The sequence below is a fragment of the Schistocerca gregaria genome, chromosome 4, assembly GCF_023897955.1.
Source record: "Schistocerca gregaria isolate iqSchGreg1 chromosome 4, iqSchGreg1.2, whole genome shotgun sequence".
In the NCBI taxonomy this organism is placed as follows: domain Eukaryota; kingdom Metazoa; phylum Arthropoda; class Insecta; order Orthoptera; family Acrididae; genus Schistocerca; species Schistocerca gregaria.
Window position 1 is genome coordinate 722,182,551 of NC_064923.1, and position 23,632 is coordinate 722,206,182.

Below are 23,632 nucleotides of genomic sequence, written 5' to 3' on the forward strand. Positions count from 1 at the left end.
TTTGAGCTCCGTCATTGATTTTCCTACTCGGATAACAAAGAACAGCAGTACATTGATAGATAACTTTTTTATAGACCAAGATAAGTTTAAGGACATAAATGCTTATCCTGTTGAGAATGGTCTTTCAGATCATAGTGCACAGCTTGTTACAGTACATGACATAGCTCCATGCAGTATAATAAATCAGACTTTCAAAGCAGTGCGTTCAATTAACAATATAAATATTGCAAACTTTAGGGAAAGCCTACAGCAGCTAGACTGGGATGAAGTGTATAAGGAACCCGATGCAAACTTGAAATATAACTTATTTCACAATACATTTTTAAGGGTATTTGAAAATTGTTTTCCCAAGAAAATAGTTAAACATAATTCCAAGAAAACATATAAAAAACCTTGGCTAACTAAAGGAATAAGAATATCTTGCAACCGCAAAAGAGAACTGTATCTAACAGCAAGATGGAGTACTGACCCCGAAATTGTTCAATATTATAAAAACTATTGTGCGGTACTAAGAAAAGTTATTAAAAAGTCCAGAAGCATGTGTATCATGTCTGAGATCAGTAACTCTGATAATAAAATTAAAGCAATTTGGAATATTATTGAAAGGGAAACAGGGCAACCAAGAGCACAGGAAGACTTTAGTGCAATAAAATTGAATGACAAGTGCACTAACAAACAATCAGAAATTGAAAATATTTTGAATAATCATTTTTTAAATGTTGTGGAGAAAATAGGATCTAGATCTTCACTAGAAGAGGCAAGGCTATTAATAGAAGAGGCCATACCTGCACAGTTTGAAACAGCTGTAATTCCACCAACCTCTCCCTCTGAAATCAGTAAAATAATAAACTCACTGAAAAGTAAAAGCTCTTACGGAATTGATGGCATTTCCAGCAAAGTACTTAAAGCTTGTTCCCCACAGATAAGTAGAATTCTCAGCCACGTATGTAATAGCTCTTTGGAGCAGGGTGTTTTCCCTGATAGACTGAAATATGCCATTGTAAAACCATTGCATAAAAAGGGGGATACGTCGGATGTCAACAACTACCGCCCAATCTCTCTTCTGACAGCTCTATCAAAAATTTTTGAGAAAGTAATGTATTCAAGAGTAGCCTCCCATATTTGTAAAAATAAAGTACTAACAAAATGTCAGTTTGGTTTTCAGAAAGGCTTTTCAACAGAAAATGCTATATATGCTTTCACTGATCAAATATTAAATGCTCTGAATAACCGGACATCACCCATTGGTATTTTTTGTGATCTCTCAAAGGCCTTTGATTGTGTAAATCATGGAATTCTTTTAGATAAGCTAAATCATTATGGTTTGAGTGGGGCAGTGCACAAATGGTTTAATTCATACTTAACTGGAAGAATGCAGAAAGTTGAAATAAGTGGTTCGTGTAATGTTAAAACAGCTGATTCCTCAAACTGGGGTGCTATCAAGCACGGGGTCCCACAGGGTTCAGTCTTAGGTCCTTTACTGTTCTTGATATACATTAATGACTTACCATTCCACATTGATGAAGATGCAAAGTTAGTTCTTTTTGCTGATGATACAAGTATAGTAATAACATCCAAAAACCAAGAACTAAGTGATGTAATTGTAAATGATGTTTTTCACAAAATTATTAAGTGGTTCTCAGCAAACGGACTCTCTTTAAATTTTGATAAAACACAGTATATACAGTTCCGTACAGTAAATGGCAAAACTCCAGTAATAAATATAGAATTTGAACAGAAGTCTGTAGCTAAGGTAGAATTTTCAAAATTTTTAGGTGTGTCCATTGATGAGAGGTTAAACTGGAAGCAACACATTGATGGTCTGCTGAAACGTCTGAGTTCAGCTACGTATGCTATTAGGGTTATTGCAAATTTTGGTGATAAGAATCTCAGTAAATTAGCTTACTATGCCTACTTTCATTCACTGCTTTCGTATGGCATCATATTCTGGGGTAATTCATCGTTGAGTAGAAAAGTATTCATTGCACAAAAACGTGTAATCAGAATAATTGCTGGAGCCCACCCACGGTCATCCTGCAGACATCTATTTAAGGATCTAGGGATCCTCACAGTAACCTCACAGTATATATATTCCCTTATGAAATTTGTTGATAATAATCCAACCCAATTCAAAAGTAATAGCAGTGTGCATACCTATAACACCAGGAGAAAGGATGATCTTCACTATGCAGGGTTAAATCTGACTTTGGCACAGAAAGGGGTAAATTATGCTGCCACAAAAGTCTTTGGGCACCTACCAAACAGCATCAAAAGCCTGACAGATAGCCAACTAACATTTAAAAATAAATTAAAAGAATTTCTAGATGACAACTCCTTCTACTCATTGGCTGAATTTTTAGATATAAAGTAAGTATATATATATATATATATATATATATATATATATATATATATATATATATATATATATATATATATATATATATATATATATATATATACTTAATCATTAGTGTCATGCAATATTTTGTGTAATGTAATTTCTTGTACAGACATCTTTTATTAACCTGACACGTTCCACATCATTACGAAGTGTCGTATTCATGATCTATGGAACAAGTATTAATCTAATCTAATCTATGAACTGCAGATTAAAACTGAAGAAACTGTGAAAAGGTGGGAATCTTAAGGAGATGGGACCTGGATAAACTGACTAAACTAGAGGTAGAACAGAGTTTCAGGGAAAGCATAAGGTAACAATTGACAGGAATAGGGGAAAGAAATACAGTAGAAGAAGAATGGGTAGTTTTGAGGAATGAAATAGTGAAGGCAGCAGAGGATAAAGTAGGTAAACAGTTGAGGGCCGGTAGAAATCTTCGGGTAACAGAAGAAATATTGAATTTAATTGATGAAAGGAGAAAATATAAAAATGCAGTAAATGAAGCAGCCAAAAAGGAAAACAAATGTCTCAGAAATGATATTGACAGGAAGTGCAAAATGGCTAAGCAGGGGTGGCTAGAGGACAAATGTAAGGATGTAGAGGCTTGTCTCACCAGGGGTAAGGTAGATACTGCCTACAGGAAATTTAGAGAAACCTTTGGAGAAGAGAGAATCGCTTGTATTAATATCAAGAGCTCAGATGGAAACCCAGTTCTAAGCAAAGAAGGAAAAGCAGAAAGGTGGAAGGAGTATACAGAGTGTCTATACAAAGGCGATGTACTTGAGGACAATATTATGGAAATGGAAGAGGATGTAGATGAAGATGAAGATGAAAGGGGAGATACAGTACTGCATGAAGAGCTCGACAGAGCGCTGAAAGGGAAGCAGTCGTTGGGAAGGGAGTGAGACAGGGTTGTAGCATCTCCTCGATGCCATTCAATTTGTATATTGAGCAAGCATTAAAGGTAACAAAAGAAAACTTCAGAGTAGCTATTAAAATCCATGGAAAAGAAATAAAAACTTTGAGGTTCGCCGATGACAATATAATTCTGTCAGAGGCAGCAAAGGACTTGGAAAAGCAGTTGAACGGAATGGACAGTGTCTTGAAAGGAGGGTTTAAGATGAACATCTACAAAAGCAAAACAAGTATAATGGAATGTAGTCGAATTAAGTCTGGTGATGCTGAGGGAATTAGATTAGGAAATGACACTTAAAGCAGTAAAGGAGTTTTGTTATTTGGTGAGCAAAATAACTGATAATGGCTGAAGTAGAGAGTAAAGTGTAGACTGGCAATGGCAAGGAAAGCATTTCTGGAGGAGAGAAATTGGTCAACATCGAGTATAGATTTAAGTGTCAGGAAGTCGTTTCTGAAAGTATTTGTATGGAGTGTAGCCATGTATGGAAGTGAAACATGGACAATAAACAGTTTGGACAAGAAGAGAATCGAAGCTTTCGAAATGTGGTGCTACAGAAGAATGCTGAAGATTAGATGGGTAGATCACATAACTAATGAGGAGGTATTGAACACAATTGGGGAGAAGAGGAGTTAGTGACACAACTTGACTAGAAGCAGGGATCGGTTGGTAGGACATGTTCTGAGGCATCAAGGGATCACAAATTTAGCATTGGAGGGCAGCGTGGAGGGTAAAAATCGTAGAGGGAGACCAAGAGATGAATACACTAAGCAGATTCAGAAGGATGTAGGTTGCAGTAGGTACTGGGAGATGAAGCAGCTTGCACAGGATAGAGTAGCATGGAGAGCTGCATCAAACCAGCCTCAGGACTGAAAACAACAACACGGAGTTGTTGGTATAGCCAACCAATTGATAAAATATCTAATCTGAAGAATGCTGAAACTTTGCTTAGTAATTCACCCAATTTAAGAAGGGGAGAGACTATTTTGATTAGGGAGAAATCACATATGGGGTTTCCCAAGTGTCAATGTTAGGTCCACTATTGTTCCTCATATGTGTAAACTATCTTTCGTCTAATATGCAATAAGTAGAATCAGTTATTTTTGCAGATGTCATTAGCATTGTAATAAATTCAAGCAAGCAACAGAAGAAATAAGTGTCATTGATTGGTTTCGGTGAATAGTCTCAACCTCAGTTGTAAAAAGCACACTTATCATTGGTGTAAAACATTTAGATGTGCAGAACTGAATGTATGAGGTGAGGAAATAGTAAATAGAGTGGAAACTTCAACATTCTTAGGTGTCCATATTGATGAGAATTTAACCTGGGAAAAGGCACATGTTGGCGAGGTCCTAAAACAACTTCAGCCACATTTTAAAATAATCATTGCTAATCTTATGGAGAAACAAATTAATAAGTTGACATATTTTACACATTTTCATTCACTAATGTCATATGGAATAATATTTTGAGGTGACGTAAAAAAGATTTCTTCTTTGAGGAAATAAATATTCATTGCTCAAAACCATGCTGTAAGAATGTTACGTGGTGCTTACTCTCAATTAACACGTAGACATCAGTTTGAATTGGTCATTCTATTTATTCCGGCATGAAGTTGGTTGTAAATAATGCACTGCAGTTTAATAGGAACAATGATGTTTATAATTACAACAACAGAAGAAAAATGACATACATTTTGCCAATTTAAGATTGTCCTTAGCACAAAAATTGGTGCATAATGCTGCAACCAAGATTTTTGACATGTACACAGAGATATAAAATGTTTGACAGCAAAATAAAATTTGAAAAACTGAAAGTTTCTCCTTGAGAATTCTGCTATTCCATAGACTAATTTCTATGATATTACTGCGTAAAATGTGGTGGGGTAGGAATTACTAACTCACATACAAAAAAGAAAAGTCTTGCAAATGGTCTCCATGTAATCATATTTACAAAATAATTTGTGATGGGAATAGAAAACAACTTGTCTTCAAGCTTTCCTGGTGGATGTGTTGTAAATATTCTTCATGGGTTTGCTGTCAGATCATGTTGTGCAAATTCCACAATATTTTCTCAGAGTAACTGTCAGATATCTTCAGGTTGTTCAACCTTGCTGGTGGCTAGGTATGACTGACGGTATCCGCACGTTGATGTTCTGTTTCACGAACATGCATGTGAAGAAAGCGCAGGCAGGGAATTCGTGCATACACAATGATTTGCAGGTAGATGGTGCCCTATTCAAACACCCTTTGCTGAAAATCACAGAGTGCCTCTCTTGTGCGTGCGCTGTACACTGCATTTGCCAACAGTGCAGCCAGATGTTACTCACCAACGGCTGTACTAGACCAATGTTATGACGGGCCTTTTATTGAAGAATCTTGATTTTCACATCATGATTTAATAACAGCCAATGCAGGGTTCCAGGCTGTGCTCAGTTGAAATCCCGCATCCTTGTTGATGAGATTATTGGCTGTATGAATGTGTATTGCTACCTTACTGACAGTGTCTAAAAGATGATGCAGGGGATAAAACTTCAGTCTTTTCATAAATCATGTGATATCCTGTATTCAGACAGTGTTCTGCAATGGTCGACTTACCTGGTTGACAAAGGCATTTATGATGCCAATGTTCATCGCAGCGTTCTTGTACTGTGCGGCATGTCTGGCCTATATACGCTGCCCCACAATTTTAATGAATCTTTTACACACCACATTTCCTCAGACCAAGGTCATCCTTTACTGAACCAAACAGGTTTCTCAGTTTTGCAGATGGTTGAAAACCACACTTAAATCCATATCTTCTGCGGACTCTTTGGATTCTTGATGACATGGCACCAAAATATGGCAAAAAGACCAACGTGGTGGGTGTCTTTGTATCTTCGTTCTGGTCCATAGATTGAACTCACCTCAGCCTGAATCATCTGTCTCTCAGAATAACCGTTTTGTCAGAACACTGTCTTCAATTTTTTTTTCAATCAACAGGCTTTAAACCATCCCTATGTTTCCTAAATTTAAACATTGTATCAATTCTGCTGCTGGCATTAGAATTAAACGATGGGCGAGTGCGGCACTTGTGAGAGAAAGGTTTGTGCTGCATGCAGTGTCAGGAATTGTGCTTGGTGTCTAGACAGTCATTATCACTCCATCTGAAGATTTCAGTGAACCTTTTAGTGGTAGCCTGGAACTGGGTAGACAGCGCCACATGGGCACTCGCTGCCTCGACCTAACGACAAGATAAGGTTTGTCAAATGACTAAATATGATCAACTCGAAGCCTGAACGCAAGATGACTTGCCAAGAAGGCGTACCATGTTTAATCTCACAGAGAAGACTTTGGATGACGCTGCAGTTTCGGTGCTAGAGAAGGGTCTGAATTTTGCACCTACACCAGGGACCCTTCCCATCCAAGATGTGATTAGTGGAATAGAGCAGGCTGTTTCCAACTTCTTAATTATGTTGGCAAAGAGATTGGGCATGACACATGTCACATCTTGACTCAAGCTTCATCAAAGAGGTCCAACTTTAACATCACCTCAGCTGAAAGAAGTGCTCTATGAGAATTGAGAGAAGACCAAGGCATAGTGATCTTACCAGCTGACAAAGGAAATGCTTCTGTGCTTCTTTCACGCACAGAATATGACAGCAAGATATACAAACTGCTCAACAATCCTGCATATAGTAAATTAAAAAGTGGTCCAACGGATAGGATCTAGAGAAAGACTGTGGAATTCATCAGGAAGAGCTTGATTCCAGTGGAAGCACAAAGGGTTTGCTTCAACGGCCTACCCTAGATCCATAAGAATAGGGTGCCTCTCTGTCCCATTGTAACATAGGAGCACCTACTTAGTTTGTTGCCAAACACCTGACATCACTGTTGGGACCTCTTGTAGGCAATTGTGACCGTCACATTTGAAACTCTGAAGATTTCATAGGTCGCCTGAAAACTCTTAAGATTGCAATCATAGGATCTGTTAGTAAGTTTCAATGTTGTCTTTATTTGCAAAGGTGCCCTTGCAAGACTCCTTGGAGCTCATTAGCAACAAGTTTGAGGAGGACATAGTAGCATTATTTAAACATGTGCATACTTCAACATACTTTGCGTATTTCATGACCAATATTTTGAACAAGTGGATGGTGTTGCCATGGGAAACCCTCTGTCTCTTGTGGTGGCCAATTATTTTATGGAGGACTTTGAAGAAAAAGCACAACAGTCAGCCAATAATCTCATCAACAAGGATGCAGGATTTGAACTGAGCACAGCCTGGAATCCTGCATTGGCTGCTATTAAATCATGATGCAAAAATCAAGAGTATTCTATAACAGGCCCTTCATAACATTGGTCTAGTATGGCTGGTGGTGAGTAATGTTTGGCTGTACTGTTGGCAAACGCAGTGTATACTGCACGCGCCGGAGAGCTGCTCCCCGATTTTTTGCAGAGGAAGTTGGAATATGGCACCATCTATCTGCAAATAATTGTGCATTCTTCTTGTGCGTGTTCGAGAAGCGAGGCATCGACGTGGGATACCGTCAGTCGTACCTAGCCACCAGCAAGGTTGAACCACCTGAAGATGTCAGACAGTTGCTGTTTGGAATTTGCACAACGTGATCCAGTGGTAAATGTATGAAGACTGTTTACAGAAAATAACTTGTTTCATGGGTCATTAAGGTTTATTGTGCAAATAATCCATGAAACTAACCAACCAGCTTTGACAACCTCAGGGTGCGGTTTTATATACATCAATCCAATTAGATGCTGTAACTCACTCAGAGTAGGTTGTAAAACATTTTTTACCACTGTACCTCATATTTATGTACATGGGAGTTCAAAAGAGATAAAACTTAATTCTGTATTTCTCTCATCCGCTTCTAAATACATTCCCTGTATCGTGTTGTACATGTGATCACAGTACCAACAATGCAACATTGGTTAGAAGGGATCGGAAGTTGTGTTGATCCATTTAGTCTGTCCAGTGGTTTTTTGCCTACTGTGTGCTGTGGTGCCTGTGTATTACAAAGGTGTGGTGGGGCTAAGGAGCAGGCATAGGGTGGGAAAGGGGAAGGCTAGCACGGTAGGGGTGGCAAAAGTTATTGTGCTGCCTGTGGGAGTGTGCAGGGATGTGGTGAGGACAGAATGGGCTGCTAGGTGAAGTCTGGGGATAGTTGAGAGAAGCAGAGAAGGGGAAAATGATAAGTAGGTGCATTAGAGACACAGAAGGCGTATGTAGCACTGGGGTAGAAGGGGGTAGGTAAGTGGAGGTCGGGGACTAGCGAAGGTTGAGCCAGTTTGTTTACGAGAATGAAGGATATGTTTTAGGGATATTTCACACCTGCGCAGTTCAGAAAAGTTGGTGGCGGTGGGAAGAATCTAGAGGGTTTTATTCCATCCAGTACTTTCCATAGTTTGTCTTGTTTGGATGTCTGCCATAACAATTAATTGTGTATCTTATTTGTTCTTTTCAGTGCTCCAGATTAATGTAAGATTCTGCTATTCCTCCAATGTTACAACATTATTTAGAGATATCATGTTTAGTGCTGAAGTGTGGACATTGAGCTGGGGAGCAATTAATGTTAAATGGATATAAAATAAAGTAATATTTTTCCAATTTTGGCATGGCCCTTTGATAAGAATTACCTCTTTGACAAGAGGATCCACCAGTGTGTAGTGTTGCAGCATATGTATGTCAGTATGCCACAAATTGTTGGGTTGCACTTCATTTTTGGTGATAGGTCTATACAAGTTTATTTTAGACTTGCCTTATTCTTTGAGCTGTGAAAGATGGCAGCCCTCACCTCATTCTAATGTCAATTTGTATGTAATGTTTTTGGGATTTCAATGCAGAAGACTTTGAACAATTGCTATCGAGTGAAACAAATCATTATCTAGATACCCATGATTTTTTTAAATTGCTCTGATTAACTCGAGACAAATTGTAGAATTGTCACTTTAGAAATCCCATAACTGCTTCATTCTCCAGTCTCTGGAGTGTGTGCGCACCCCATACCTACATTGAACAGTAAAATATTTTGCACAATTCAATGCTATTTTTAAATATATCTCGTTAATAAAACAAATATTTAAAATGTGTGATAAACATTAGTAGTTTTACATAAACTGTGTAAGGATAGCTGTATATAGAATAGGAAATGAAACTAGTTACTTGATGAAGCTGATCTTTATAAATATGTAGAAATCCATATAAATTTAAGTGGCAATAATGTTTTGTGTTAAGCCAATCCAAATTATAACATCATAAAATTTCTTTGCATGTCCCAAATTTGCATTTCCTTAACTTTACTAAGTCTGATTCCAGAGAAAAGTATTTGTGGTAGTGTATGAAATGTGAATGTACCACATTCTATTTTATTGACAAACTTTGGTCGTCGTGTTCAGTTATCCATACTGTACACTGAAACCATGAATGACAAATTGACAATTCTACACCTTTTCGTTATTCTCCAAACAGCCTGCTACAGTTTCAGTTTTCCAGTTCGAGATAGAATGAATTATGGTAACATTGAAGCACAGTTAATTATTTGTTCCTATCATTCTGATTATATTTGTCTTTGTTTCAGAATCAGTGGACTTTCAAAATTTGTTGTTTTTACTGGTAGAATGAGTGTTAATGTTTTAAAAATATTGCAAGAAGACAAGTTTTGTTTCATAGTTCTCTAGCATGTAACATGCATTGTTCTTTGTTGCAGGTTTCTGATGCAGTTAGTATTAAAGTAGCTCTACGGATACGTCCTCTAGTTTCATCAGAAACTGAGAAAGGTTGTCAAACTTGTTTGGAGACAGTTCCTTCTGAGCCTCAGGTTCAGATATGTGGTTCAGAGAGATCATTTACCTATAACTATGTGTTTGGCCCAAAATCGTCTCAAACAGAATTTTACAACACGGCTGTGAAGAATTTAGTTGAGTGCGTTTTCAAAGGTTTGTTGCAATTCACTCATTATTGAATAAATAGGAATAAATATGATGGAAAGTGAAATGTAAAACCCTGCATAAATTCCACATGGTGATTCCATGACAGTGTTGCTTTCAGTGATGATGAAGGGTAATGTATCAGTTTGAGGTAAGTGACCCTAGCCTGGAAAAGAGTATAAGTAAAAAATTTATTGCAGTTCCACTGTAACCTCATGCAACACTCAAACTAAGGATCCCAGTTTCTGAACTCTGGTCATTATCTACAGAATTCCCACTGAGTACTCCCCAATACCCTAAGCTAATCTCCTCTGTTCATCGAATAGAAACGGCACATGTAACTTGATGCCAGAGACTAAAAATCCTAAATGTATATTAGACAACAGTTGTCCAAAATGGTGAACCCTAGCATTAATGCAGGCATTGTGTGTCATGTGTGAACTAGGGCTGCTGATATTTTTAAAAATATTGGGAATCCAATACATTGATATTTAAAAATATAGTTCTTTGGCTCCAAATTGTAAATATACTGTTGGTTTTTAGAGCTGTTTGTTTAAACATTAAGTGTGGGGAATATCGCCGATATATATCGATATTTGTTGGAAAAAATATTGGTATTTTACCAACAGCCCCTGTCTGAAGCCTCAGTCTAAGGTGAGATGGGTTCCATCATATTGGAGCTACATCTATTGACGAATAACCATTAGGATATGTTCCAGAAACGTGGATAGTATCTCTCTGATAAATGCTGTGTTCAGTGATGCTTAATTATTGATTATAACTGCCCACATGCTGACTGATAATGGCTTATGGCTCTTCACAACTGTAGTGTGGGGATTCTCATCAGCGCAAACACTACTATTCCGACTTATTAGTATTCTGTCTCTGACAAAACAAGCTTCGCCTGTGAGAAATATGTATGCAGAAAAGTGAGGATCAACTGTAAGGTGTTGAGAGAACCACTGGTTGGGCAAGAGATGTGGTCTGAAGACAAAAAGAGTTAAAACGTGCACTTTCTGTTCATGGTACGAGTGTAACTGCATTTCCTGTAATACTTGCCAGACAGTGGTCTGTGAAATGTTCATTTCACATGCCACTAATTGCTTATTGCAGGCACCTCATTCACTTGAGCAAGCACAGCATCTTCTAAATCAGGAGTCTGTGTAGTTCGTCATTTTCCTTAATGTTGTACTGTGCTACCAATTGCTGTTTCACTTAATAATTGGAACAGTCTTGGAAAAATGGTGAGAGTCGAATGTCTCTTCTATGTGGATATTAGGTGCTGGAAAGCCTTTCTGCTTCTCTTATGCTTTAGTTTGCATGCCCGTACACAAATATCATGTCTGCAAGTTTTGTCACCGTGTAAAACTCCTGTTGGTTTGGGCTGATTGACATTCTACAAATTGAAAATGAAAACTGCTGTCTACAACAGTGCAGACATGGTTACACAAAGGTAGTTCATGTCAGTACAAAGTATGCTGTCTGCACTGGATTTGTTGCGTTATTATCCCAACTTCTACATCTAAAAGCCCAATGGGATTGCCTACCCAACACACTTGGTAATAGTACTGGTACATGTATTCCACTGTCAGAGGTATCAGAATGATTTTCACTCAAAACATGAACATTTCCGGACCAGAGGTCCCTTACATTTTACCTTCCTCTATCGCCCCTGAAAGTTTGATACATCATTGCAGAATCTCATCATATATGGAGTAAGTTCATCCATAGTAACTATAGATTGTGGAGACTGATAGAAAATGTCTTTGTTGTAAATTTGAATGGTACATTTCTTTGTTAAGAGGAAAGTGAGTGGAATAGGCTAGCTCTATAAAATTGGCACCGTCATTAGAACTTTTTTCTATTTGTACTGTCAGCAGATTTGTTTGTCACCCTTTTCCCACTTTCATTAATGGCCAGTGTTACATGAAATCTAAATCCAAAGATAGAAAACAACTTAATTGATGTATCATCACAATGCTTTTGAGAATATCGTGTACTGTGTGAATAGAATTTTAACTGTATTTGAAACCTGCAAGTTAACGGAAAATTTAAAGCTAGTGGCAATGTGAATCAGAATGTATCTTCCAAGTCTTTATGGAATTGTTTTTTAAATTGTAGTGATGGTGAGAGGTAAGTAAATTGTGATTACTGCATTTGCTGTTCCGAATGGTTTACATCTGCAATTTAAACATGTTTTTTGCTATGTGGAAAAAAATTGCTGAAGGTAATTGGTCTGAAGATTCAATTGTACATGAAAATGTGCATAGAGGGCAGATGGTGTTGTAAGTGGTGCACTTCTGTTGTCTATTGACGTAAGGACCTAGGCAATGAATATAATGAAGGAAAAAATTTGTTATTTAAAAAAAAAATCTTAAGTAGCCATGTAGTTTGTGGGAGAAGGCAATATGGAATGCCTGAACAGCGCATTGTTGTGTATACAATTTAAAAAAAATGTATTTAAGGAGAGAGAATTTGTTTGATGGTGAACATCCCCTGCTTATTATAGTTGAAATGGACTACAAGAAAGAAAACAACACAATAACTGTGAAGTACTTTATTCTTGTTGCATGAACATTAAAGTTTGCTCTTAGAATGTTGTACATGTGATATTTTATGATGAATAGCGGTTTCCTGATCCTAGTTTGAGGTGCAGTGGTATCAATAAATCCTATCCTTTATTAGCAAGTTACTGGTAAAACAATGGTTGGTTTTTTAAATTTGCCATATTTAAGGGGAGATTCATGGAACTTTGATTTTTGGATTGAAGCATTTTAATTTCTCTTGTCTTATGAAATGGTATCTAAAAAAATTAACTTTGCTAACATTTAAGGATATTGTTTGTAGGTGCTGCAGTTGTGGAAATTCAGTTGTGTGTCGGCTGGAGGAAACTCATTTGCTTTAGTGTGGGGACATATCTGAATATGTTACAGAAAAAATCTTTTTACTATATAAATGTAGAGATCATGTTTCGCCATTGTATTTAAACTAGTGGAACTGTAAATACTTCGCAATTGCTAATTATTTATGGGACACGCTGTCCATATCCTCCTGTCCACCGAGCGAGGTGGCGCAGTGGTTAGCACACTGGACTCTCATTCGGGAGGACGACGGTTCAATCCCGTCTCCGGCCATCCTGATTTAGGTTTTCCGTGATTTCCCTAGATCACTTCAGGCAAATGCCGGGATGGTTCCTTTGAAAGGGCACGGCCGATTTCCTTCCCAATCCTTCCCTAACCCGAGCTTGCGCTCCGTCTCTAATGACCTCGTTGTCGATGGGACGTTAAACACTAACAACCACCACCACCACCACCTCCTGTCCATTTCTCTAAGCCCAGTGCTTCCTACCCCCCATCCCTGTCCATCATGTCTTCTCTTTCTTAGACTTTGTCTCATTTATTGTTACTGCAAATGGAACTTTGATTCAGAATTTAAGTTACTTAAAATAAATGAGTAAATTGGTTGGGATAATTGGTATGAGTTATGACACACACACCTCTCCAGCTGCTGGATGTGTGAATAATAGCTTCAGTGTCAATATTTTGCATAGTTTCAATCTGAGCATGGGTAGGATTACAAAGTTTTGGATGATTGATTACGTTGAAGTATTCTAATCAAAACCTGATACGCCATAAATAAAACTTCCCTGTTTGATGCAATATTGGCAATGAGGAAGAAAACAAAGCTGCACATTATTGTATATACAGAAACTGACACACAGTCTTCATAAAGAGTCTTCAAACTTCAAAAAGCTGTGTGTTACCTTTATAAATCATCGTTTAACGTTGTTACCAAAAGTCTCGGAAAATACTGGACTGATTTACTTCAAAATTTTTACGCAGTAGACTAATAAACAATCAGATTAACATAAACTACATTTTTTAACAATGTCCTGGTTTTTTGTTAAAACTTACTGCAAAAAAATGCTGATCTGTGAAAATGTGCAGATTTTTTCTTCTTACAAGTTTTAATTATGGTAGCAGTGCATGCAAATCATTTGAGAAACTGTTAATACCATCTTCACAGTGAAGATGGTTCATGATCGAAATCAGTAGTGAATGAATTGTAAGACAGCAACAAAGTGTGTAACGCATATCTCCAAGTATATCGATGTTGTTGACAATTGCCTGAAAAATTTTTTGTTCTCTTAAGATAAGTTGTAGCATTAGTGTTGATACAAACCTTTCTCCAGAAGTTGAACTGGCTTCCTAGTAGGTAAGCTTTCTATGATCCTTCCTTCCTTCCTTCCCAGACTCTGGTTTGTTTCTTTTTGAACACACCTTGTACAATAATGAACATTGTACAAGCTACCTCCTTTTATTGGCACTAAGTATAGGGTTTGTTTATACAGTTTGGGCACCCCCTCCCCTCTCCCCCCTTCCACACTTGTTTCAGAAGGCCTACATCTTTGTGAGCTTATTTCTGAAATTAGCGAAGGTATTTTAAATCGGTCTTTGAAATGAAATTTTTGTCACCAACTGCATTTTGCTTTATTGAAATAAAATATCAGTGGTCTGCAATGAAAGGCATTTACAATCTAGCTGCTTTTTACTGGGACATTTCGTATTTTTGAAAAGTACCAGGAATCAGATATATAGATGCTTAAAAAAGTTATCGTTATCGATCCTTGATATGTCGAAAAAAAAGTATCAATATATTGATGGAAAAATATTGGACTGGACTATAACAATAGTGGCTGCACAACCTGTTTTAGAACTGCGTATTTAAGTATTGATTTACTATTAGATATTCTGTGTATCTATAAGCTAGCAGCCTGGTTATCCCACTTAGAGCAAGAATTGAAAGGAAACAAAGGCACATTCACACTTGGCGATAACCACTTTGCTGACAATGGTAACTACATGTAAGTGGCATAGTAAAAGATATCTGATGAGTACATTTTTCAGTTTCATCACATGCAGATTTGTCCAGAACACTTCATGTCGACTTCGCTGTTTTTTCATTTCTGCAAATGCCAGCAACCTAGCAGTACTAGTGTCAAATTTTCGTGTTGAATTTAAACGTTGCAGTTTCTATTGGTAGCACCAAGTGCCGATTATGTCAGCATTTCCCGTCTCATGTCTCCACCCACAGCAAGGAACAGTCTTGTAATTTAGATATTTCTTCATAATTTTCAGCAAATGTTTTTTAAAAATGCCGATGTGAAGAAATAGCCTACTAGTTGCATCAAAAAAGTTTTTTTTTTTTTTATGTGACTGCTGTGTTGTTTCTTCTCGGTGGAAATCCACGGAGAGCACTCCTTCCCGCCCCCCCTCCCCCCTCCCCCCAGTGCAATCGGACTACTTCTTTGTGCCACCTATATTTGCTTCACACAGTCAGAGAGTGACTGGACATGATAAAAGCTTAAAAAGAAGTAAGACTCTTTCACACAGTGAAAGTAAAATTATGCTCTTCTATAAATTCAAAAGAACAGTTTCAAATATTTGTTGAAAATTGTGAAAAAATATAACATGAAATAAAAAATATCAGCACTCAGTATTGTCATTTTGATATTGATATATTGGGGAAAAAAATCACTGATATTTATTCATATTTGTTTAAAAAAATATCGAAATATCAATATTTTATCAATAGCCCTACTGTCTACATCTACAAACTGTTCGTTACCAAAGACAATGTTACTTATGACAAGTCATGTGAGATTTTTGCTCAAAGGAGGAAACGCTGTGTGCTTGCATGTTATTTTAAGTATTCCTCACTTGGCACTGTTGTCTTGTGTACTATAGTTGCAAAGATGGATTTAAAAAATGTTATTATGTATATAATTGCCATAAAGCAGCTACATACAATATATCTACATGTCACGTTCTACATCCTGGAGGACCTCCTCACTACGATCAATTGGAATGAAAGTAAATGTAATCTAATTAATCAAATCTGATCTAATGACACAAATGAATTTTTTTTCTGCAACTTCATTTCAGACTTTTAGCTTAGATTTTATAGTTACAAAAACTTGAAATGGAATGGCTAGAAGTTATTTGGCATATCAGACATGAGATAGCCAGAAACGGGAGACTTCTGGTCTGGAGAATACCATGTCATTCACACTGAAACTGATAGACAGATCTGCAGTGGGAGGAGTTGGATTACCGTACAATACTGCTCCAAGATAATACTAGTCAAACTTGAAACCAAACCGAAGAATGTTGTGACGGTAAAAGTTTACATGCCAACATACAAAGAAGAAGGTGCAGTAGTTGATAGAATGTAAGACGACATAAGTAATCGGATCATTAAAAGTTGTGGTGGATGGTTGCCAAGAGTGTAGGTTAAGGGCGTGTGTCGGAAGGAGAGACATTCATTTAAACTGTGCTTAATGATCAAGAACATTGTTAGGGAGATGAAAGCCTGAGTGAGTGTCACAGAGGACTGGAATAGAGGTTTGGGTGAAGATGGGATTGTGGGAAATATGGACTTGGAAGAAGAAATGGAAGAGGATCCCAACTGAGTTCTACACTAGGCACCAATTAGTTGTTGCAAATACTGTTTTCTAACACCACAAGTGAAGATACACCTGGAAGGCCCCAGGAGACTTTGGGAGACAACAGGTTAATTACATTTTATTGGAATCATGTTTTAGAAACCAACTAAGACTGTTCAGGATCTAAACATCTGCAGATGCAATTACCACAACTTGGCCCTGGTGAAAAGTTTGTTTAAATTCAGATGTTTAAGGAAAAACAGTGAAACAGAAATGGGAAATAGAAAAACTGAATATTTGGGGACCGTCAAGGCATTATGCACAAGAAACAGATGACCTAGCTAAAAATTTCCAATGTAGCAGAGTAAAAGAAAATTGGGAACAAATTAAATGTGATATATATATAAAGCAGCAGAAAAGATAGTTGGGAAAACTAAACCCAAAAACAAGAGGAAATGGATTACAGCAGATATTCACATTATCGAAAACAGAAGACTACAAGAATGCAATTTATGAACAAGGAAAAGCTGAATACAGAAGATTAAGGAATTTATTCAGTAGAGAAGCTATTAAAGGAAAAAGAAAGTATGTGAAATGGAAGAACCGATATAGTGGTAAAAACAGCGAATAAATTTAACGAATGTAGAACAGCAAACTCGGGTACAGTACAAGACGGGGGGGGGGGGGGGGGGGGGGGGGGGATGCTGTTTGGTGAAGATGGAAATAATTCATTGAGGAGTTGTGTGACAGAACCCCTTTATTGGAGAAGGAAAAGAGAAAATAAATCTACAACAGACCAACAAAGCAATGAGTATTGATGAGATTCCTGCAGAACTAATCAAGAATGTTGGTGACAACATGTAAATGATGCTGCTGAAACTGATTAGGTCAATCTATAACACATGAGAGATGCCAACTTACTTCCAGAAATGCATCATGATTCCTATACCAAAGAAGACAGCAGCTTCAAAATTTGAACCGTACCAAACCTTAAGCCTAATATCGTATGCATCAAAAATTCTCACAAAAATAGTTCTGGGGGCAATTGAAGAAAAGGTGAAGGATGTACTGAGTGGAGATCAGTTTGGATTCAGGAGAGGATTAGGAACAAGATTCTGGTACTGGGGCTTCTTGTCACAAAGCAAATACAGAAAGATAAATCAACTTATTTGGCCTTTGAAGACCTGGAAAAGACATTCAATGTTATCTGACAAGAAATGTTGTGAGTTTTGAAGAAAGCAGGTCTAAAATACAAAGAAATATGGGTGATACACATCTTCTATAAGTATGAAGTGGCTGTGATTAGAAATTTTCGTCATAAAGAAGAAGCAAACATTAGAAAAGACATGACACGGATGTGCTGTTTCTCATCTTACATTCAGTGCTTATATCCAGCAAGCTGTTGACGATGTTTGTGAAACTACTGAGGCGGGGATCAAAGTTAATGGGCAAAAGATAGACGTGCTACGTTATGCAGGTGGTACTGCTGTAATCACGGATATGAAAGAGGATATAGAGAAGGTCCACAGTACAATGGAGAAGTTTTTCTTCAGCCAGCATGGTATGAGGAGAAACAAGTGAAAGACTAAAGTGATTATATGCAGGGCCGAAGAAGAGTATGAACCTTTAAGAATAAGAATTGGAAGAGAGGAACTAGAAACGGTAGAGGAATTTACCTACTTGGCAAGCAGAATTACAAAGGATGTTAGCTGGAAAGAAATTATGAGCAGAATAGAACAGGCCAAAATTGAATTTAATTTGAGGAAGAGCTAACTCACCAGCAAGAATATCGGTATGGAAATAAGGAAATGGGTTATGAAAGTATTTGCTTGGAATGTGGCCGTGTGTGTGTGTGTGTGTGTGTGTGTGTGTGTGTGTGTGTGTGTGTGTGTGTGAGAGAGAGAAGCTTGGTCAACAGGAAAATGAGATGATAAGGCTTAGGAGATTTGGTGCTGCAGGATGATGATAATCAGCTGGAAGGACAGTTGATAATGGAGATGCTGAGAAGACTTCAGGAAACCATATCTCAGCAGACACACGTCCAAACATGAGACCACAAATCTGTGGGACACACTTTTAAGACTGTAGCAGGAGGAGCTGTTGGATGCTGGGGCAACCAAGGATGTCATACATGCAGCAGGTTGAGTAATTTGGGATGCATTATGTAAGTGGAAGTGAAGAAGGCAGGAAGAAGAGGGGGATGACTTACTGTTAGAAACCAACCTCAGGCATGAAAAAGGGGGGGGGGGGGGTTTACAGCATTATGGTCTGCATGTGGAATACCATCTAGAAAAGTTTCAACAGTCTTTTTGATGTCCCCTTTTTTACACTCTTTTGTGTGTGTGTGTGTGTGTGTGTGTGTGTGTGTGTGTGTGTGTGTGTGTAATATTCACATATCAGCTTTCACAAACAAGGTATTACACAGTACAATTGTAAAAGTTGTTGTTTGTGGTCATTGGTCCAGCCCCTTCATTATACTTGCAGCAAATAAAACTTGCTGCCACCTGAAAACCATTCATTCATCAATGGTGAATTTTGAGTAACATCATTTTTCTTATTGTATTATTAAAATTCACTTCTTTTGGCAAAACGAAGTGGTTTTCTCAATGTCACCGAAGTCCTGATGCAGTTGTAATAGTAACAGAATCATGAAACAGTGGTTTATTAAATGAGGAACTGAGGACAATTCAGGTCGAAAACTTTTGAAAAATCGCATGCTTGGTATAAAAATAAGTGTGCACGTTCTTCACTTACCTTTTTGCAAAGCAACACTAATTCTTATTTCACTAGCTATTGAAGACATTAAAATAATTGAATCTTTTCATTGCAAAAGTCTAGTTACTTTTACATCATGTTAGATAAGAAAGTCCCGCGTGTTTATCATATAGCAAAATACTCTCACCTTTCAGTGATATCATTTGTCAATACCTCTTTGATATCTCGAACCATTTGAGACTTTAGGGATAATGCAAATATTTCATTTGTGTGTGTGTGTGTGTGTGTGTGTGTGTGTGTGTGTGTGTGTGTGTGTGTGTGTGTGTGTGTGTTTCTCTCCTTGTTTTCCACTCTGCCACCCTCCCTACTCTGCCACCCTCCCTACTCTGCCACCCTCCCTACTCTGCCACCCTCCCTACTCTGCCACCCTCCCTACTCTGCCACCCTCCCTACTCTGCCACCCTCCCTACTCTGCCACCCTCCCTACTCTGCCACCCTCCCTACTCTGCCACCCTCCCTACTCTGCCACCCTCCCTACTCTGCCACCCTCCCTACTCTGCCACCCTCCCTACTCTGCCACCCTCCCTACTCTGCCACCCTCCCTACTCTGCCACCCTCCCTACTCTGCCACCCTCCCTACTCTGCCACCCTCCCTACTCTGCCACCCTCCCCTTACTGTTCTGTCTCAAACAGCTGTTTTAAATATTAAGTATTAAGATATAATGTAGAACCCCTCCAAATGCTATAATAATGCACTAAGAAGTAGTTACACCTTCACCAGTGTCAAGGAGTTTACGTAGATAACTCTTCTTTACGTGTGTGTGATTTTATGTATCTTAACCACTCAAATGTGGAAAGCAGAAGTTGTGTGAGTAAATATAGCAGAACGGATTTTTTAATATTACGTATATAAAATTTCATGCTGATAACAATTGGTGAATCAGTGTATCCAGTGCCTAAGCTTCAGTTTGGACCAGATGGTGGCGGGTCACGTTTGGCGGTGTCAGAGATGTGAAAATCTAAGCTAGACACTATTTTGTTTACTTTATGTAGGATTATAAGTGTCTCATTTGGCTAAGTGCTAATACAGTGTTACATTTCTGTGGAAATGAAAGGAAAATTTATACTGTCCAGTCACATTAATGTGATCATCTGGCAGAAAACTAAATAACCACCTTTTTCACTGAAGACTGCTGAAAGACATGATGGAAGAATGTCAATGAGATTCTAGAAGGTACTGACAGGGATATAGACCTAAGCCAATAACAAGGCTGAGGCTATGTATGCCAGGTTTCTTGGCTGAGGATCTATAGTAGTAACAGCCCAATCAAAGTGGTCCTGCAGATTCTTGATTGGGTATAAATCTGGAAATTGTGGTGGGTGGGGGAGTACCACTAACTCATCCGTTGCTCTTTAAACCATGCATGTACACTGTGAGCTGTGTGATATGCTGCACTCCCCTGCTGAAGAAAAACAAACTGCTTGTAGGGGTGGGCATGGTACCCAAGGATAGATGCTGACTTGTTGATCCATTGTGCTTTCAATAATGACTGTGTCACCCTGAGAATGACATAAAAACATTCCCCATACCATAACCCCTCCTCCTCTGGCCCCAACCCATCTGATGATTGTTTATTGTGTTCGCTTAAAGATGTTTCACATCTTCCATGCCAACAATCATATGTCCAATGGAGCATAAAACGAAATTAAACTGAAGTGTTTCAGACATTGTTGACAATGAACAGCTGTCAGTGTGGGTCTATGAACCAGGTTTCTGCTGCAGAGGCCAATATGGTGCAACATTCACCAAATGGTCATTGAGGAGAAACTGCTGGTAACCCCCTTGGTTCACTTGGGTGATAAGTTGCTCAGCAGTTGCACGTCTATTCAACCACATAGATCTCTGCAGCCGTCATTCACCCCAGTTATCGGTGGCCCTTGGTGCACCAGTTGCCTCAGTGCTGGTTTTGGATAGCACCATTTTGTGATGCATGGTATACATTAACAGTGCCAACATCTAAATGTTCACAAGCTTGACCATTTTGGAAATGCCTCCATACTTGGCCTGAAAACCAGTGATTATGCCCTTTTGGATGTCAGAAAAATAGTTCATTTTCCACTCTGTGGTGACCTCTGCCCTATTCTGCATTCCCCAACACTCCGTATATTCCCCTCACTGCTAGTGCTGCCACTGTTTATTGCACGTTGACATCAAACAAAGGCATTGGTCACATTTATGCGACTGGACTGTGTATGTTGATCCACAGTGTTGGTGCATGGGAGGCAACTGAGCTTAATGCTCCCATCTGGTTAGTAGATAACAAGTGAAGTCTACCATATGACCTCATTCCACAGGATACAGAGGAAACGCTTGGGGTTTGACCTAGCACATTTACACATGATCTGGAACTCTTGTGTCATTACCTCAGTATCTACATCTATAATCCACAAGCAACCATATGTTGCATGGCAGATTGTACCTTGTACCACTACTAGTCATTTCCTTTCCTGTTCCACCTGCAGATAGAGCAAGGGAAAAATAAGTCGGTATGCCTCCTTATGGGCCCTAATTTCTTGTATCTTATCTTCATGTCTTTATGTACAATGTATATTGGCAGCAGTAGAATTGCTTGGCAGTCAACTTCAGATGCCGGTTCTCTACATTTTCTCAGTAGTGTTTCCCGAAAAGAATGTTGCCTTCCATCCAGGTATTCCCATTTAAGTTCCCAGAGCATCCCCATAACACGTGTTGTTCAAACCTACTGGGAACAAATTTAGCTGCTCACTTCTGAATTGCTCCCCACCTCTGAATTGCTTAGATGTCTTCATTCAATTCGACCTTGTACAGGTCCCAAACCCTTGAGTAGTACTCAAGAATAGGTTGTACAAGTGTCCCATATGTGATCTCATTTACTTTTCCTTAAAATTCTCTCAATGAACTGAAGTCGACCATTTGACTTCTTACCGCAGTTATCATATGCTCGTTCCATTTCATATCGCTTTGGAACGTTATGCCCAGATATTTAAATGGGTTGACTGTCTCAAGCAGGACAGTAGTAATACTGTACCAAAATATTACAGGTTTGTTCTTCCTACTCATTCACATTAACTTACATGGCTCCACATCTAGAGGTAGCTGCCATTTGTCACACCAATTGGAAGTTTTGTCTAAGTTGTCTTGTATCTTCCTATAGTCACTCAATTTCAACACCTTACCATACGCCACAACATCAGCAAACAACTGCAGATTGCTGCCCACCCCATCTGCCAATCCATTTATGTATATAGAAAACAGCAGGTCCTATTACACTTCCCTGGGGCTCTCCTGACGATACCCTTGTCTCTGATGAACACTTGCCCTAAAGGACAACACACTGGGTTCTGTTACTTACGAAGTCTGAGAGCCACTTACATACATCTCTTGCTAGTCAAATAATGATAATGAAAATATCCTCCATTGGGATTCAGGCTATCTGCTTCTATGTTGAGTGTCATCATACATAACATGCATTGGCATTGTTAAGTGTCAGCAATGGTGAATTTTCACTGTTAATTTCCTGCACTATTAAAACTGAAAAACATTTCCAGTGACTTGAATTCTGTAGTGAAATTTCCCAGTAAAATAGTAGAATATTGAGTGTTCTATTGCACAGTTTCAAATACTTCATGACTCTTTCTTGAAAAAGTGAATGGCAAGCACAGGGTCCAAGCTATTGTAGTAACTACTTCCTTTCTTGTGCTGCAATCTCGTATCTCAATCTGTCCCATGGTCGCAATTTTTTATATCGGCATGCAATGTTTGTGTAGGTCCTGCTTTCTTTCATTCATATATTTATCCATTTCCTTTCATCTTTATTTGGTTCTGCTTGGGTTCAATGTCAGTCTTCTAAATTTCCCGGTAGTGTGGACCCCTTAGGGATGTTGTAGTAGTAGTAGTAGTAGTAGTTGTTGTTGTTGTTGTTGTTGTTGTTGTTGTTCAGTCCTGAGACTGGTTTGATGCAGCTCTCCATGCCACTCTATCCTGTGCAAGCTTCTTCATCTCCCAGTACCTACTGCAACCTACATCCTTCTGAATCTGCTTAGTGTATTCATCTCTTGGTCTCCCTCTACGATTTTTACCCTCCACGCTGCCCTCCAATGCTAAATTTGTGATCCCTTGATGCCTCAGAACATGTCCTACCAACTGATACCTTCTTCTAGTCAAGTTGTGCCACAAACTTCTCTTCTCCCCAATTGTG

At 38.4% G+C, this 23,632-nt stretch overlaps 1 protein-coding gene across 1 annotated transcript in view; it reads left to right on the top strand.

Annotated features, from left to right (window-relative positions):
• LOC126267242 (chromosome-associated kinesin KIF4) overlaps positions 1-23,632 on the top strand; it is a 240,574-nt gene that overhangs the window by 24,821 nt on the left and 192,121 nt on the right. Inside the window, exon 2 of the mRNA XM_049972234.1 lies at positions 10,015-10,243. Coding sequence (XP_049828191.1) covers positions 10,015-10,243 — 229 coding nt within the window. The remainder of the gene's footprint in view (positions 1-10,014; positions 10,244-23,632) is intronic.